Source organism: Falco punctatus, assembly GCF_963210335.1.
Source record: "Falco punctatus genome assembly, chromosome: 5".
In the NCBI taxonomy this organism is placed as follows: Eukaryota; Metazoa; Chordata; class Aves; order Falconiformes; family Falconidae; genus Falco; species Falco punctatus.
Genome location: NC_137584.1, coordinates 67,669,281 through 67,684,086, shown reverse-complemented (window position 1 = coordinate 67,684,086; position 14,806 = coordinate 67,669,281). Strand labels below are relative to the sequence as shown.

The 14,806-nt window shown below is 45.2% G+C and overlaps 1 protein-coding gene and 1 long non-coding RNA gene across 7 annotated transcripts in view; one reads left to right on the top strand and one right to left on the bottom strand.

Annotated features, from left to right (window-relative positions):
• PRDM1 (PR/SET domain 1) overlaps nt 1–14,806 on the top strand; it is a 104,194-nt gene that overhangs the window by 69,145 nt on the left and 20,243 nt on the right. For 2 of the 6 annotated variants that reach the window (XM_080389841.1, XM_080389843.1), the window contains one exon: nt 11,644–11,892. In XM_080389841.1, the coding sequence (XP_080245967.1) occupies nt 11,644–11,892 (249 nt within the window). The other 4 variants (XM_080389842.1, XM_080389845.1, XM_080389844.1 and 1 more) reach the window with 4 other exon arrangements.
• On the bottom strand, nt 1,549–10,162 carry LOC308064812. The gene is made up of 2 exons (XR_013928534.1): nt 10,074–10,162; nt 1,549–9,263 (listed from the first exon to the last, which is right to left on the bottom strand). It is a non-coding gene; the product is annotated as an uncharacterized lncRNA (long non-coding RNA).

The following is a 14,806-nucleotide window of genomic DNA, read 5'->3' as shown; positions in this document are numbered from 1 at the left end:
AAGCTGAAACCCTCCTTTCCCTGTGTTTGAGCAATCTGCACTCTTATGAAACTTTTTGAAATCTCATTTGCTGATGTCTTTCTGACCCCCAGAATTATTCTTGTGCAAATGTTGACACCCAGCATAGATGAAATCGTTGGCTTAGGAAAACATATCTAGCTTGTCAGAAGCTGCAGGATTCCAACAATACACTAGCAATACCAGTCTTTTTTTCTTTCTTTCTTTCTTTTTTTTTTTAAATTGTTTGTGTTTAGTTGGCAGATGGTGTTGTGAATCAGGTTATATGTATCTGAGGGAGCAGAATGTTTTTCCAGTTCATATGAACCCGAATCCATGTCATATACCAAACTGGGTTTATTTTCTGGTCTGTTTTCTGCTCGTGAATTTTCCTGTGTGTTTATAGTTTTGATATGTTTACTGATTTTATGTTGACAGTGTTAAGAACACCTTCCCAGAGTATATAAGCAGCACAAGAACTAGATATGTTTCCCAATTGAATTCAGGCTATGTGTAAATTTTCTGTGTGGGTTGGACCCCATAGCTCATGAAATCAAAGGACATCAAAGTTTCCCCACTGACCACCTGAAATCAGTTAGTCCTCAGCTGTTTTCTTTTTTTTGTGGTTTTTTTTTTTTGTTGTTGTTGTGTTGGTTTGTTTTTTTTTTTAAATGATTCTGACCCTAATTTCTTTGATTTAATTGCTGAAGGAAAGTGATGGGTGGACAAACCATCAGAAAAAATTTTGAGGCTTTGGTCTCCTATGTCATGCCATTAGGCGGCAGGCAGGGCAAAAGAAACAATTACAATCCATTTATTCATGGATGTCTGTAAAACTAGAAGATGCATTTAAACTTGATTTTGCATCTTGAAGTTTTAGTCGCAAAGTAATTAAAAAAAAGTTTATATCGAATTTGCTGTGTATAGGAGGAGGGAGCTGCCCTCTAATAAACTAGCAAAAAAAGAAAGTAGTCTCGTTGGTCCAAAATCAACAGTTTTGAGTTCTGCTGTTCAGTCCTGAGTTTGGGGTTTTGTGTTTTAAATTAAAAGGGTGGCTGAGTGTTCATTATCCCTATGATAAAGGCAGTAAAAATAGGTGCAAAATGGCTCTTTTGCAATGTTGTAATTTACCTTTATTTTAAACTGGCTTACACATCTTAATACATTATGACAATCAGAATTATCAGGCCACCAGGCGGAGAGGAGTTTGTTTTGTTAATTGCTCTTGTTAAGCCTAATTACAGAATGGGGTGGAGTGGATGTGAGGGGAGGGAGGAATCTGCTAGCAAGAGGAAATTCTAAAATCCTCGGAGCGGTTCCAGGCAGTGCGTGTTGGGGAGTGAGAGCGCTGGTGTGGTGTGCATGTACGCATGTGTGTGTGTAAGGGTGTGAGAGTGAATGACAGACTTCCCATATGGACTAAAATCCTGAGATGCATGAGCTGGAGGTGGGGAACCTGTGCTGTGCGGACACATGAAGGTACAGCTGAACAAAGAACTGTGCGGTATTTTGCTTTATGAATGAACTCCTTTTTCTTCTTTTTTGGGGGGGGGGGGGGAAGGTGGAGCACGACGTAGATTACTTACTTTGCTGTTAATTTTTGAGTTTCATGTTATCAGATTGAGTGTTAGAATGGTTTGCTGCTGTGATGTGCCATCCTTTGATGTTATGGGTTGCCAGCATAAGGTGCGTGTATGTATGTAGCTGTGGGGTGGTATTCTAAATCCCTTTGAGCTGTTTTCCTTCTTGGTGATAGTGGCAGAGATGTGCTGCCCACAAAATGTGTTACTTGTTTAGACTTTCCAATGGAAAGCATACATCCAAAGAGCCCTTCAGCCTTGCATTGTTGCAGTTTGTTTGTGTGCCCCATATTACGCTGCTGGCGACTTACTGTGCCTGACCTGCATTGTCAGCCCACTCCATTGCCTTGGGAGCCTCTGGGACAGAAGTTTCTGATAAGGCAGTTTTGAGCAAGCCAGATGCAAAGTAAATGATTCTGTAACAAATCTGTGCTCTTCTCTGGGGTATGTTACCTGACTTGTTTGCTGCCAAGGTGGTTTTATTGTTTTGGCTACTGGGCGGAGGGAGGAGACTAGAACAGCAGAGGACTCACGCTTTTGTTTTGCTTAATTATAATGTATGCTTTTAATAAAACCTTTTAGTGCCATGAATTAAATGGTATTGCAGTCCTGCACAAGAAGAAAAATGCTACTGCTGTTGTAGCTGACAGCTGAGTGGTTAGATGGCCAGTGTGGGTCTGAGACTCAGAAGCCTTTTCTTTGCTGGCTGGGTAAATGTGTTTACTTTTTCCTTAGTATTTATGCTAGTTAATGTGTCGCACTAGATAAATCTACTTCCTGAGTCCATCTTTCAGCTTGCTCTCTTCCCTCCCAGTTGACAAATGGTTTGAGTTTGACACCGTTTTATCAGTTGAACCCCTGCTGGGTGCTGCATGCCTGCTTGTTTCTGCTTTATCGTGAAAAGTGAATTATCTGCAATATTTTGTTACCATCTAATTAGGAGTTGGCAGGCTTTCCTATATGAACTGATTTAGATTTCAGCAAGGGGAGGCTGTTGTCTTTCTCTGCAAAGCCCCGTTGTTGCTCTCCAGGAAAACAAAAGATCCCGGAGCTTTCTGCACCACAATCTGCTGCTGTCCCACTTTCAAGGAGGTGTTTTGTTTGTTGCGGCAGCTTCCTATCTTAAAATGATAAATTGAGCGGACATGTGCACTGTTTGAAAACCTCTGTCTCCAGGGCTTTTGTGTTCACTTACGATAAAATACATTATTTTGTGGTAGGCTCTGGTGTGATTTAAACTTGATTTAAAGATTACAAAGCAAAAGGGAAAGCATGAACATCTTCAGCAGTGGTAGTTTGATGAGGAATAGCTGTCAGGAGAAGAACTGTACCGGCTTACCTTAAGTGGGTTGCAAATGCATTAGGGATTCATTAATATTAATAGTAGAATAGACATTTCCTGCATTCGTTTGACATCTTCCATGCTTTTTTTTTTTAAAGCAGCTTGGAGTGCAGTTTTAACACTTATACAAGTTAATACAAGGATGATAAGCTAAAGTTAAACAGAAGGAGACCCCTAAGTGTGTGGGGTTGGTCTAGGATTTCTGGAATTTGGTGCTGTACTTTTGAGAAAGATTGTGGTAAACTCTTGTGTCAAGCTTTCAGGGAAATTTGCAAAACAGGTCTTCTAGGTACAATTGTAACCAGAAGAAATTGTTCTATGAGAGTGATGGGATGGTCGCTATCAAAATGGCATGTAAGGGTTAGTAGCTGTGTAGATTTCTAAGGTGGACACGGTAGTGGCTTGTTCGCAAGTTCAGGGGAGAAAAAAGAAAATCCAAACCATTCTTCAGTCTCCAAGTGCTTTGTGAGGTTGGCTGAACAGTTCAGTTTGAAAAATAAATAGATCCAAGGGTAGGTTTTTTTACTTGTTTTCTGTCTTTTAAGTCCTGTGATGCACTTTTTCATGCTTCTGTTCTGTCACCAGCAGGCTTTCAAACTTTCTTAAAAAAAACAACAACCACCAAACCTCTGAGATGTAAAATAAAACCACGAATATTATCAGCACCAGGAGGGAACATGTAATTGCAATGATCGTTTTCAGCATCCTGCACAGCACATCACATCACAATTTCACCTACTGAGCCCTTTAACTAGGAGAACTCGTGGTAGTAAAGTGAGGCAGGGGCTTGTAAACACAGCTAATAGTCCCAGTCCATAAAATGTCAAAAGAAAAAAAAAATATGCCCCCACAAAGCGCCTGGTTTGGCAAGACTAGTGATGTAGCAGCTACAAGCACAGAAGTGGGCAGGAGTTTGGCAGCTCTTGCAGATAGGGCAATTTGAATTGTCACTGTGTGTCTGCTCTACTTGTTGAGCCTAATGAAAAGTACAGTTTAATCACTGGTGTGCCAAATTGACCATGATTAGCTGTTATTGCAGATTAGTGCATTGTCTGGGGCTCCAGAATTATTGATCCGGGTGCTGTGCTCTGGTGTTTTCTGTGCCCTCTATCGTAACCTCTTCTTAATGCTTAGGAGAGGGAATCAGGAAAGGAGAGTAGGAGGGAAGAAGTCCAGATGGGAAGAAAACAGGTCCTGAAAAGACCACATAGGAACTAGGTCAGGTACTGTGGAGATTAAAGAAGCATGCTTCATCCCTGGACGCAGGAGGCAGGGACAAGTAGCATACAATTACGAGGAATTAGAACGGCAACAAGTAGTGCAGATTTATCAGCTTTAATTGTCTATTGTCAGGACAGAGCCCTTCTTGTAGATCAGGCGCTGCCAATGCTTTAATACCTCTAATGGACTCTCTATTGTGGGATTATCTCTCCTAAGGACAATGTCTTTCTTAAAACTAGTTGTTTTGGGAGAGGGAGGAAAAAAAAAAGGAAGAAAAAAAAGTAGCTGCAGCCCTCGGGTTTTTTCTTTCTGGTTTGTCACATTCTGCAGGAAGTAGTTGAGAGCCCAGTGTTGCTCTTCTGTCAGCAGCACTATTCCTTCAGGGGAACTGATAGATACCTATTGAACATTAACCCCCTTTGCTCCACCTTCCCCAATGAGCTCCTCCAGAAACAATAGCTGGTTGATAAAGAGCAGATAAGCGAGGACACCCGGCTTAAGAATCTCTCTGCTATCTTTATTTTAAAAGCTTTCCTGGGTTTTGCAAAGTAAACATTACAACATTTAAAGAAGGATAAGGTGTCAACTATTTAATGAGAAGTTGTGTTTAATAGCAGAGGAATTCTTCCCTCCCCCAGCCAACACACAGGTATGAAAAGACTGTTATTTCACCACCCTGGGGTAGGAAAGGTGGAGAAATGACAACTGTACTCTTAGAAGCTTAAAAAGTGGTCCTTCAGCCCACCCCTACCAGATTCCCATATCAGCTCTAAACATGCAGTCACTGTTTTGAATCCTTTGGTCCTAGATGCGTGGTAGTCACATTCCTGGATCTGTGATAATCTGTGGGTAAATATTTTTGTTTCCACCATATGCGCTTTGTCATGGTGTGTAGCTGTTGTTTTTGTTAATCTGTTTTGAAACTCACTCTGTGGCCAGTTCTTTGTCTGAGAAAAGTGGTGTGGTTCCACCCATGGATCTCACCCTCCTTCTGCTGTGTTCGTCAGCTCCATGACGCTGGGCAGCCTGGAGAGTATCTGAAATGAAAACTGAATTGTGCAGGAGCAGAGTCCAAAGTTTTGCTGTGGTTCATATCTCTATGACTTTCCAGGCAGGTTGAGGAGAAAATACCCTGAGAAATGTCATGACTACAGAGTTGGGAAGAGACGTGAAAGTTGAATTAATGCTATTAATTCTGAAATGGTTTCGTTATTTCAGGTTGTTGTGAGCTTTTTGTGGTGCTGATGTCTTTTAAATACTCACAGGAGTGAGCCTTCTATAATATGTATACTGTTCCATCCCTCCTCAAGAATAATCTGGAAATCAGCCTATTTTAAAAGAAAATTTCCCAAAGCACACCCTTTTTTTCAGTCCTCTGTCACTAGTAAGATTGGCAAGTGGTTGGAATGAGTTGGCCTGTTTTCATTCATTTTTCCTCAGACTCAGTTGCTATGGTCAGAATAATCAAAAGTCTCTCTTTTGAGATGTAGAAGGTTGATTTTTGTGCTCAGGTTTTCTTGTCCGGTGTAAACTTGGGTTGTAGAAACATGCAAAGACAATACAAGTATTATTGTATGGACTCCTGGCTATCATCCCTACCTTCCCCAAGACGACCATTGCTCAAAAGTGGGATGGGAAGGCTGATCTGTGGTCTTTGCTGTGAGGCATTTCACTTTTCATAAGGGGCAAGGAGGTGGCTCCTTACGTTTAGTCCAGACCCTAAAGTCTACTACCTTTACCCACAATGAAAAGAGGTGCAATGACAAAACAGCTGCTGCTGCTGCTGTCTCAGTAGCTTCACTCCAGCTTGCTTCCTAGGAAACAAGAGCGAGTGGCTTCAAACTGTTTTGTCTTTGCTGCTCAGCTGTGTTCACAGCGAAGAGAAGCCCAGCTTCTCACAGTGAAGTGACTTCTTGCCCTCCTTATAGCAGGCCCAGACGGCCTTGACTCCTTCTTCTCAAACTCGAGCCTCAACAAGAGGAAATGGCTGAAGCTTAGTTCTCACTTCTGTGTGCTGCAACAGTGTTTTTTCCATTGGAGGAGGGTTGTTTTGGCTTATTCATACATCATCTGAACATTATTTTAATAAGGCCTGGCTGGAAACAAAAAGGCATATGGTATTTTAGTTTGATTCCTTTTTTCTGTTCTTAAGGAAAATTTCTTGAGAGAATAAAACAGCAGAAATCAAAAGAGATGTTAAAGCTTGCACTAGGCAGTAGCTGAGAGTGCAGCCAGAAGATCTGCTTTTGGTATTGCACAGCTGCGACAAAAATAAATGTAAAGGGCATTTGGAAGTGCTACGAGGCAATGACCAGGGTGCTCTGTAATTAAAGGCAGTCCATGAAAGCTGCATGTGTTAATCCAGAAGCCTCCTGGCTACAACATACAGCACCCTAAATGCCCTTGCAAAAACCTTCATGTAGATTCAAGTGTAATTTTAATTTCTCTCCTTATAGGCAATACCATGCTGTAGCTGTCTAGGGCATACAAAGCCTCTGAGATTATATCTGAAGCCTATAGGCTGTGTTTTGCAAAGTCAGGCCAGTCTGTGAGAAGGCGGCTGTAACTTTTCCTGTTGCACAGTCACTAGAGCGTGCTGGGTCTCTCTCTTACCCTTGAGTCTGACAGCAACCATGTTTTCAGAAACGTGGCCCCAAAACAGGAGTGTATCTCAGCAGAACTTGAAAGCAAGTTCTTTGAGTTTGATTTCACAGTTGGCTTTTAAAAGATGTGCAGTTGTGCAACTACATCGTGTACCTTCTCCAAGTAATGACCACAACTGGTCCCCAAATGTTTACCAGCACAAGGATGCCTACATGCAGGAAGTGGGAAATGGGGGTGGGTCTGGTAGTTACTCTTGATGTGGTCAATCTGCTGCTGACCTTGTTTGGGTAAGGGGAAGGGGAGGATGTGAAAATGAGACTCTGCTTTAATCTCTTGTGTGCATTTTATCTCCCCTCCAACTTTCTAAAGAAGTTTCGTCTATTAGAGCAGCTCCCTTCCCTCCTTCTTCCCCCTACAATTACAGCAGGCACAGGGAGAAGAGCAGCAGCAGAGGCAGCGGAGGCTGAGGCTGGGTTGCGCAGGCTTGTTGTTGAGCTGAAGTGGTGATAGCATCAAAGGAAATGGATGGGGATTTCTGAGATCAGAGCTGTTAGGGCCATTCATGATTTGTTGCCAGGCTGAAAGCTGCTGCAGAGAGAGCTGCCTGAGAAATGCTGATTAATACAGTAATTGAGGTTTTCTATGAGCAAGAAGGAAAAAATGAAAATATGACTAAAAATGTTCTTTTTGAAATGAACATTTTGAGATTGCACATTCCAGACAATAGCAGCTACTGGTCTGAAAGATTTCTATAAAAGAGCAGAAAACTTCTGGTTGAACAGGGTGTCTTTTTATGTTTCTCTATTAAGGAGGAAGGTCAGAAGGTCAGTCTATGTATTTCTTTAATGGCAGAGTTTCCTTTGTGATTCTTACTTTAGTACACATCCTTAACAATTTGTTTCTGTCTCTTCTTTCTTGATAAACTTAATTTTATTCCAGATCAGGCAGGCACTATTAGGCTAGACCTGCACACCAGTGAAATCCCTTCTGCACTACAGTAGTTCTGGGCTCAGCTTCACTGAGACACCTGGAGCTAATTTCAGGATAGCCTCAGAGTGTGCCACAGAGTTATTTGAAGTCCATAAGCTTCGTAGGCTGTACTTGCCTCCCCAGGCTTCGGGGAGAGAGCCACACTGACCTGGGATGCTGGCATCCTCCTGCCATCCTGACGAATATTTCACTTCATCTGATCTGATCTAATCTCTGCTTCCTTTTCTTCTCCAACGCAAAAGCACTCTCAGTTCTCTGAAAGGCAGATTTGCTTTTCTCCTGCTCTCCTTTACATTAAGATCAGCCCCCTGAAGGAAACACATCAGCCCTTTTTTCTTGGCACCCCCCCCCCCCTTTTTGTTTTTCTTTCAAGCTAACAGGGAAGTGAAAAGCTCCGAAACAGCTGCCTCTCAGAGTGAGACTATTTTTCAGTAAAATAATCACCTTCAGTATGACTACATTGTTTTTCTGTTCTATACGGTGTGACTCAGCATCAGTTAATTAACCCAATCAAGTAGGCCGGATTTCTCTCCTTTAATGAATGGTTCTTCCTACTTCAGAGCCTTCCTAGACCTCATTTTGGTTATGTCTCGGTTTTACTGGGTATATCTAATTACATTTATATCCTTCAGCCCGGTGTTCAGGCCACCTCTCTTGTGGAATTACGCTGTGGTGGAAGTTAAGCCAGGACACTCACTTGCAAGCAGTTGCCCTACTTAGGTCTGCTGCCATGAGCCCTCATGTGTTAGCGCATACAGAAGGTCTTTACAGAGATATACTATTCTCAGCATTGCAGACTGAAAATGGCAAGTAATCCTTTCCAAATGTCTTTTTATCAGAGGGAGGAAGAGCAGGTTGAGGGAAGGGGATGTGTGTACACCCATCAGAGAGACAGGCAAGCACTTGATTGCATAAAACGTGCTTCCCGCCACCCCCTCCCTTTTATCTTCTGAAGAATGACGTAACACCCAGATCACCCCGAAATATAAGTGTGTGTGTGTTTAGAAGAATGTGAAACTAGCTTCCATGTGAAGTGCCAGGAAAGCTATGAGAAATATGCTTGCAGACGTGTGAGGAGAAGGAAAAGTGGTAGAGTTGCCTTGCAGAGAAGCAGCTAGCATTCGCACTGGGCTGTAGACAGCTATAAATGGAATTGTGCATCACCGTTCTCTGAGCTCGAGGACGCCTCGCTGAAGAGACAGGACCACTGAAGGAAGTAAGGCATCTGGTTGTTTTGTAATGAGAAGCAGGAATGCTCTTAATAATAAACAAACAGGACATTGTATGCCATCATCACAGGATGTCCTTCCTTCAGCCAGCGTGCTGACTTGGATCGGAGGAAAAGAAAATTGGGTGCAGTGTCTGCTAATTGCTATACCAATCCTCCTTCCATCACCGTCGTGCTCCTGGATGGTCGCTTAGGTACTGCCCTGCGCAAGATCACTGTTCTTACCACGCTGCGAAAGAGGCATCGACTTTGGAAATGCTGCCTGCCCTTGCCCTGCGCCTGTCAGCTTCCCTGCTGTTACCTGGGGAGAGGGGAAAGATTTTATTTGAAGGAAGAAACAAATGTTTTTCCTAATTCCTTTTACAAGTGTTGCTAAGAGGGACACTCAGGAAGGGGATAAAATCCAAACTCTGAAACTCCGAAACCGGTCGTGTCATAAAGCACTGTAATCGTTAAGGTTTGGGAGCAAGCACTTTTTAAATCGGGTTTTAATCGGTGTTCTGGAACCTGGGAGTCAGTTTTATTGTTTTGGGTTTGTTTGTGGTTTTTTGAACGAAAGCGGGCACGCGTTGGCCTCTGGAGCTTAAAATAGGAAGAAAAATAAGATTTCCCGTAGAAACCGTCTCACACGGGCTTCTCTGCAAGGGCTGGGGCGCTCGCCCGCCGCGGGCCGCAGGGCAGCGGCGCGGCTCTCCCGGCTGGCACACAGGCCCTCCCCGGCCGCCACATCTCGGTCGAAACGGGGGCAGAAAAGTTATAAATAATAATATTTAAAAGGGAAATAAAGCGGCGGCCGGGCGGGTGGGTGGGGGCGCGGGGCAGGGCGCGGGCCGCAGGTAGAGCCCCACCTCCCGCGCCGCGGCGAGAGCAGCCGGGGAGAGGGAGGGGCCGGCCCGGTGCGTGAGCGCGAGCCGAGCGCGGGCTGCGCGCGAGCCGCGGGCGGGCCGAGCGCGCGCTGTGGCAGGCGGCCCCCCAGCGTTTCCCAGAGGCAAGAGCAGGGCGCGCGGCAGCACCTGTCTGACAGCGGGGGAGGAGCGGGAGGGAGCGGCGGCTGGAGGTGTGAGTCAGTCTCCCGGGGACCCGGCCGCTGGAAGGAAGGAGAAATGTTTACTCGGTAGAGATGAGCCAGGTTTGCCGCCGACGGTGGGCTTCGGTGTGGAGACGCGCGCGGACTCTGCCCCGGTAAGGAGCGCGATGGCGACCCTCCGTGCCCCGCACCTCCCCGGCCGCCGCCCCGCACCTCCCCGGCTGCGCCGGCCCCGGCCCCGGCGGACTGAGCAGAACTTCCCTCGTCGCCCTTCCCGGGCCGGGAGCGCTCCTCCGACCGGCGCTAAGCCTCCCGCGCCGCCGCGCACTGAACACCCGCCCCCCGAGTTTCGCTGTTCGTCTCCGCTCCCCCTTTAACGCCAAGTCAGTCGCTGTTGCACCGCTCGCCTCGGCGGCACTGGGGACGGGGCGCGGGGGCCGGTCCCGGGGCCGGGGGGAGCTGCCTGCCGCGACCCCCGCCCCAGCCTCGCCGGGCGGCTGCGGGCGGCCCGGCCGTGCCTCCCCGGCGCGGCGCCGGGGTCTGCCGGTAACCCGGAGTCCGGCAGTCCGGCAGCCCTTAACCTCTTCCTCGGAAGACCGGGTGCTTTCTGTCTCCGCGTTTCGTTTTTCCCGGAGGAAGGGTGTGAATTTCACAGTGGCTGCGTATCCGAAAAGGAAAAATAAAGGGATTTTATGCCGGACTTGAACGTCATTCCCGGCTACCAGCGCAGGCACAGATTGTGGTCCCTAATGAACCTTACGGAAAGAGCTCGACCTAGTACCTGTTTGGGGATAGGTTTGGTGACAGTGCTTCGGTCCCGAATAGACAGAGGGGCTGAGGGACTTGGTGGAATTGTCCTGTGAGGCTCCTATCAGTGCTTTGAGGTATTAATTCTCAGAGGTACCATCAAAATCAAAAGGGAGAGAAAAACTTTCTCTTATTATTGATTTTATTTATTTCCCTTGCTCCTTTTCTTTTTTGGCCCCCAAGAACATGTTGCAGTGCTTTTTGCAGGGCTGCTGCTGCTGCAGTGATGCTGGCAGGATGTCGGCTTTCTCAGCCTTCCATGCCAAAGGATAAGGGGACCTCAGGAGGAGGCGGGGGGGCCAGGTTGTTTTGAAAGTTGTTTGTGTGTTGAAAGCTGGTGGGAAAGTTCAGGCTTCCCCATTTGGAAGAGGCAAGGCTGGGTTCCGCTCTTCCAACATGCGCTTTCCATTTTTAGCTTCATTCAGACGCAGACAGCAGCTCCTTTCCTCTTCCTCTCCTTGTTTGTGACACTTTTCTGAGGCAGCTTTTCCACAGGCGACTAAGTGGTCTTGTGGCCATGACCCCACGTTTTCTTCAGCACGGAATATTTTTTTTCTCTCTGATGCATTAAGGAAAGGGTCTGAAAAAGGTAAAGTGGTTGTCAGCCTAAGGATTTTTTCCTCTTTGTTTTTGTTCCCTCCTCATTATTACTGAGGCTGGCATTTTAAGGCGCTGCTTCAGTCAGAGCAGCTTCGTTTATGCTGCTTTTTGGCTATTACTCAACTGTACCAACTATCCTGCATACGCTTTTAAAGTGTCACAGACTACTGTATTAGTCATGCTGTATCAACGGAAACCACAACACTGAAGGACAATGAGGATTAAAGGCTGTTTTCTTTTTTTCCAGGCTGCTACACAGTGTAGCTCGGACGCTGTGAGTTTCAAGAATCTGGTGAAAGGGAGAGAGTGGACAATGAAAATGGACATGGAGGATGCTGACATGACTCTGTGGACGGAAGCTGATTTTGAAGAGAAATGCACGTACATTGTAAATGATCACCCGTTGGATCCCAGTGCCGATGGAGGCACCCTAACTCAGGCAGAGGCTTCCTTGCCAAGGAACTTGACTTTCAAATACGCATCTAACTGCAAAGAGGTAAGCGGCAATGCTCTGGGGAAGGTTGGAGTCAGACAAGCCAAATCACAGCGCTTCGGAAAGTGTGTGCTCACACTGGCTTCCATTCTTTAACACATACACACACACACCCCACCACCACCAACTGCTGCCTGCTGGCTTTTAAGATGGGACCCTAATAACTCTTTTAAGAAACTGTGAGCTGGTTATCTGTTGTGTAATATTTTCACTGGAAGTTGCAGCAAGCCTATCCCTGAAACTGGTTCTGTACCAATTCACAAACAGTTAAATTTTCACAATTTGAACAGCATCTGAATAAGCATATTTAAACTGTGGGGTAGTTCTCTGTGCCAATTTCTAGACTGCTGTTTGCCAGGACCATTCATTGCCTCTGGCTCAGAGATTAAAGTGCCTCGGTTGTCCAATAAATAGCTTTAAAAAAAGTAGAGGGAAAAAAACCCACCAAATTCCTGGAAATGTGTTTAATTATTTCTTTTTGTTTTCCCTTTGGTTATGAAATTGCTTTATTCTTTTCATGAGCTTGCTGTATTCCCGACTTCCTAAATTCTTAAAAACTCCAGCATGTTGGTTAAGGAAGTGATGGTGGAACTGTAGCAAGCTTGACAGAGGGGTGGCCGTAGCTTAAATTAACTTTAGTTTATCTGGGACAGTATCTTCACTGGTAGCTAGCCGTGCAAGTCTGTCCTATCCTTGTCCCTGGAGTGGGTACATTCTTTGTTGTTGTTTCAGAAGGGCTGGAAAGAAATGAGCCCGGATGAGCAATTTGGTTTTGTGTTTACTCCTTCATATAGAGTAGCTATTATAGCTAGGTGTGATGTTCAGCAGGGTAATAACCCAAGGGACAACCCTTCATTTCTCCTTGTGCTGAGACTTGTGGTACAGCAGCTATTACCTGTGCTTCTACTTTGGCTAAACACACTGACCACAGAGCTGAAAAGAAGAGGTACGCTCATCTGTGCCTATCAAATATTTCTTTTCAAAGTAGGTACTTGTTTAATCCTGTGTGCAGAAATAGGGCGAGACCCCCAGCTGGAGGGTACTGGCACCATGGAATTCAGCTTGGCAGTGCCTAATACAGTGCCTAGTAGGTTTGGTAAGAGTTTAAAGCTAAATTTGTCTTTAAATCACTCTTGTCTTCCCATCTGCCCTGCCCTGCAGAACTTTGGCAGAGAAAGGACGCGCTCCAGAAAATAAGTGTGAAACCTTGTTTTGTGTTAATGCGTTGTTAGATGGATCTTACGGGGGGGGGGGGGGGCGGGGAGAGATAAAGCCATGACTCCACTGTGTGATACGGCACGATTTCTTGGTTGAAGGATGAGCTTGCAGCGCGACAGCTCAGGCAGATCCTCGGCAGACGGCTGGTGACTGATTGGCTGCTCAGGCTGCTTGCTCTCTCTGCCCCTATTGAGTCCTGCTGCCATGGCAGGAGATGTCCAAGGAGCTTTCAAAATTCCCAGCACTGTGTTTGGAAACACCGAGGTGTAATTTCCTTATGCTATAGCTCAGGTTAGTGAATCAGGGTAGGAGGATTGCTGCCATCTCTGTGTAAGAGGTGGGGGGAGAGAGAGAAGTTGTTAAAAGATTCCCGGTTCTTCCTTGTAAAATGTGACCCATGCAGCTACCTGCTAGTGGGAATCTGAATATAGGACATCCTCCTTTTGTTCTCCAGAGTTCCCCCTGGTCTTTTATTTGCGCTGAATAGCACCTACTGTAAGGAGCAATAGGAACTTTTGAACCCTGACTATTTCAAAGGTAGTTCTGAAAGAAAAGGCCGGTCTGATCCTTTTTTTTTACCCCACTTTCTGTGAAAGCTATAGTCCTGTAAATGTACGGACAGGGCATTTGTTTGCTACTTGTCTGCAGGGTGAAATAGATGTAAATGGTGTGATCTGTTTGCGTTCCAACAACTGCTGATGTGAAACATTATTTTTTTCGGTCTGTCTTCCGAGTCTGATTTTGTTCAGTGGGATCAGGACAGGGTGTATGTTGCTTTTGCACATCAGCATTTGTGGGGTCAGCAAGGGAACCTGATTCTGGTTTTGACCTCATGGAAAACTGCTGGAGTCCTGACAATTTGGTAGGATGGGATTTTTTCACTTGCGAAAGGATGAGGTAAGACTTCAGGGGATGCATCGTGCGTGTTTGCCAGGGGGTTTCACATGTGAGCTGTCTTCATTGTTAACTTTGGGGAGAGCTGTGGCTTCATCTGGTTGAGAGTTTTAAATGCTGAGTCAGTTTATTGACAAAAACATACATAATACATCGCTTGTGAAATGCTAATACTGTCATGATTAGATCATGAAATCCTGGTGCTGTCATGATTAGTATTGTATCTCCACTTGGAGTAGGAAAAGTACTGGCGTGCCTGCTTAGGAGGGAGGAAGTACAACCGCTGTTGTTTGGGGAGGGTTGCTTTTTGTGTTTCTTTTCCTTGCATGCTTTGTGAAGTGAGTAGCTCCTCTTTAAAGGTTTATTGAATTTGCAAGGGAGTCCATGACACGTCATACTCTTGTTTATTCTTGGATCTTGGTCGGGGATTTTTCTGAAGGACACATTTTTCATTATGAGTTCACAGTATGTGTCAGCATTTTAAAAAATGAATTACTACTGCTCGTAACATTTTAGGCTGCTAGATTTACATGAAGTCATGTATTTATTTTTATGCGTGAATTTATTCTTTCCTCCAGTTTTAGCGATTGACAGAAAATGATGAAATGCAGTGCCAAAATCACACTCTAGAAGGCCATATGCGAATCCTCTTTTTCATGCAGATATTTAAAACCATCTTCTTCTTTTCAGTAATTTTTCCCTTTGTTTTCAGTCCTTAAAGCCTGAACAGCCCTTCTTGATATGAAGTGCCAGTTATTTTGCTGTCTTGAATACTCCTAGTGCCTCATCCTGGTCCACGAGCTTG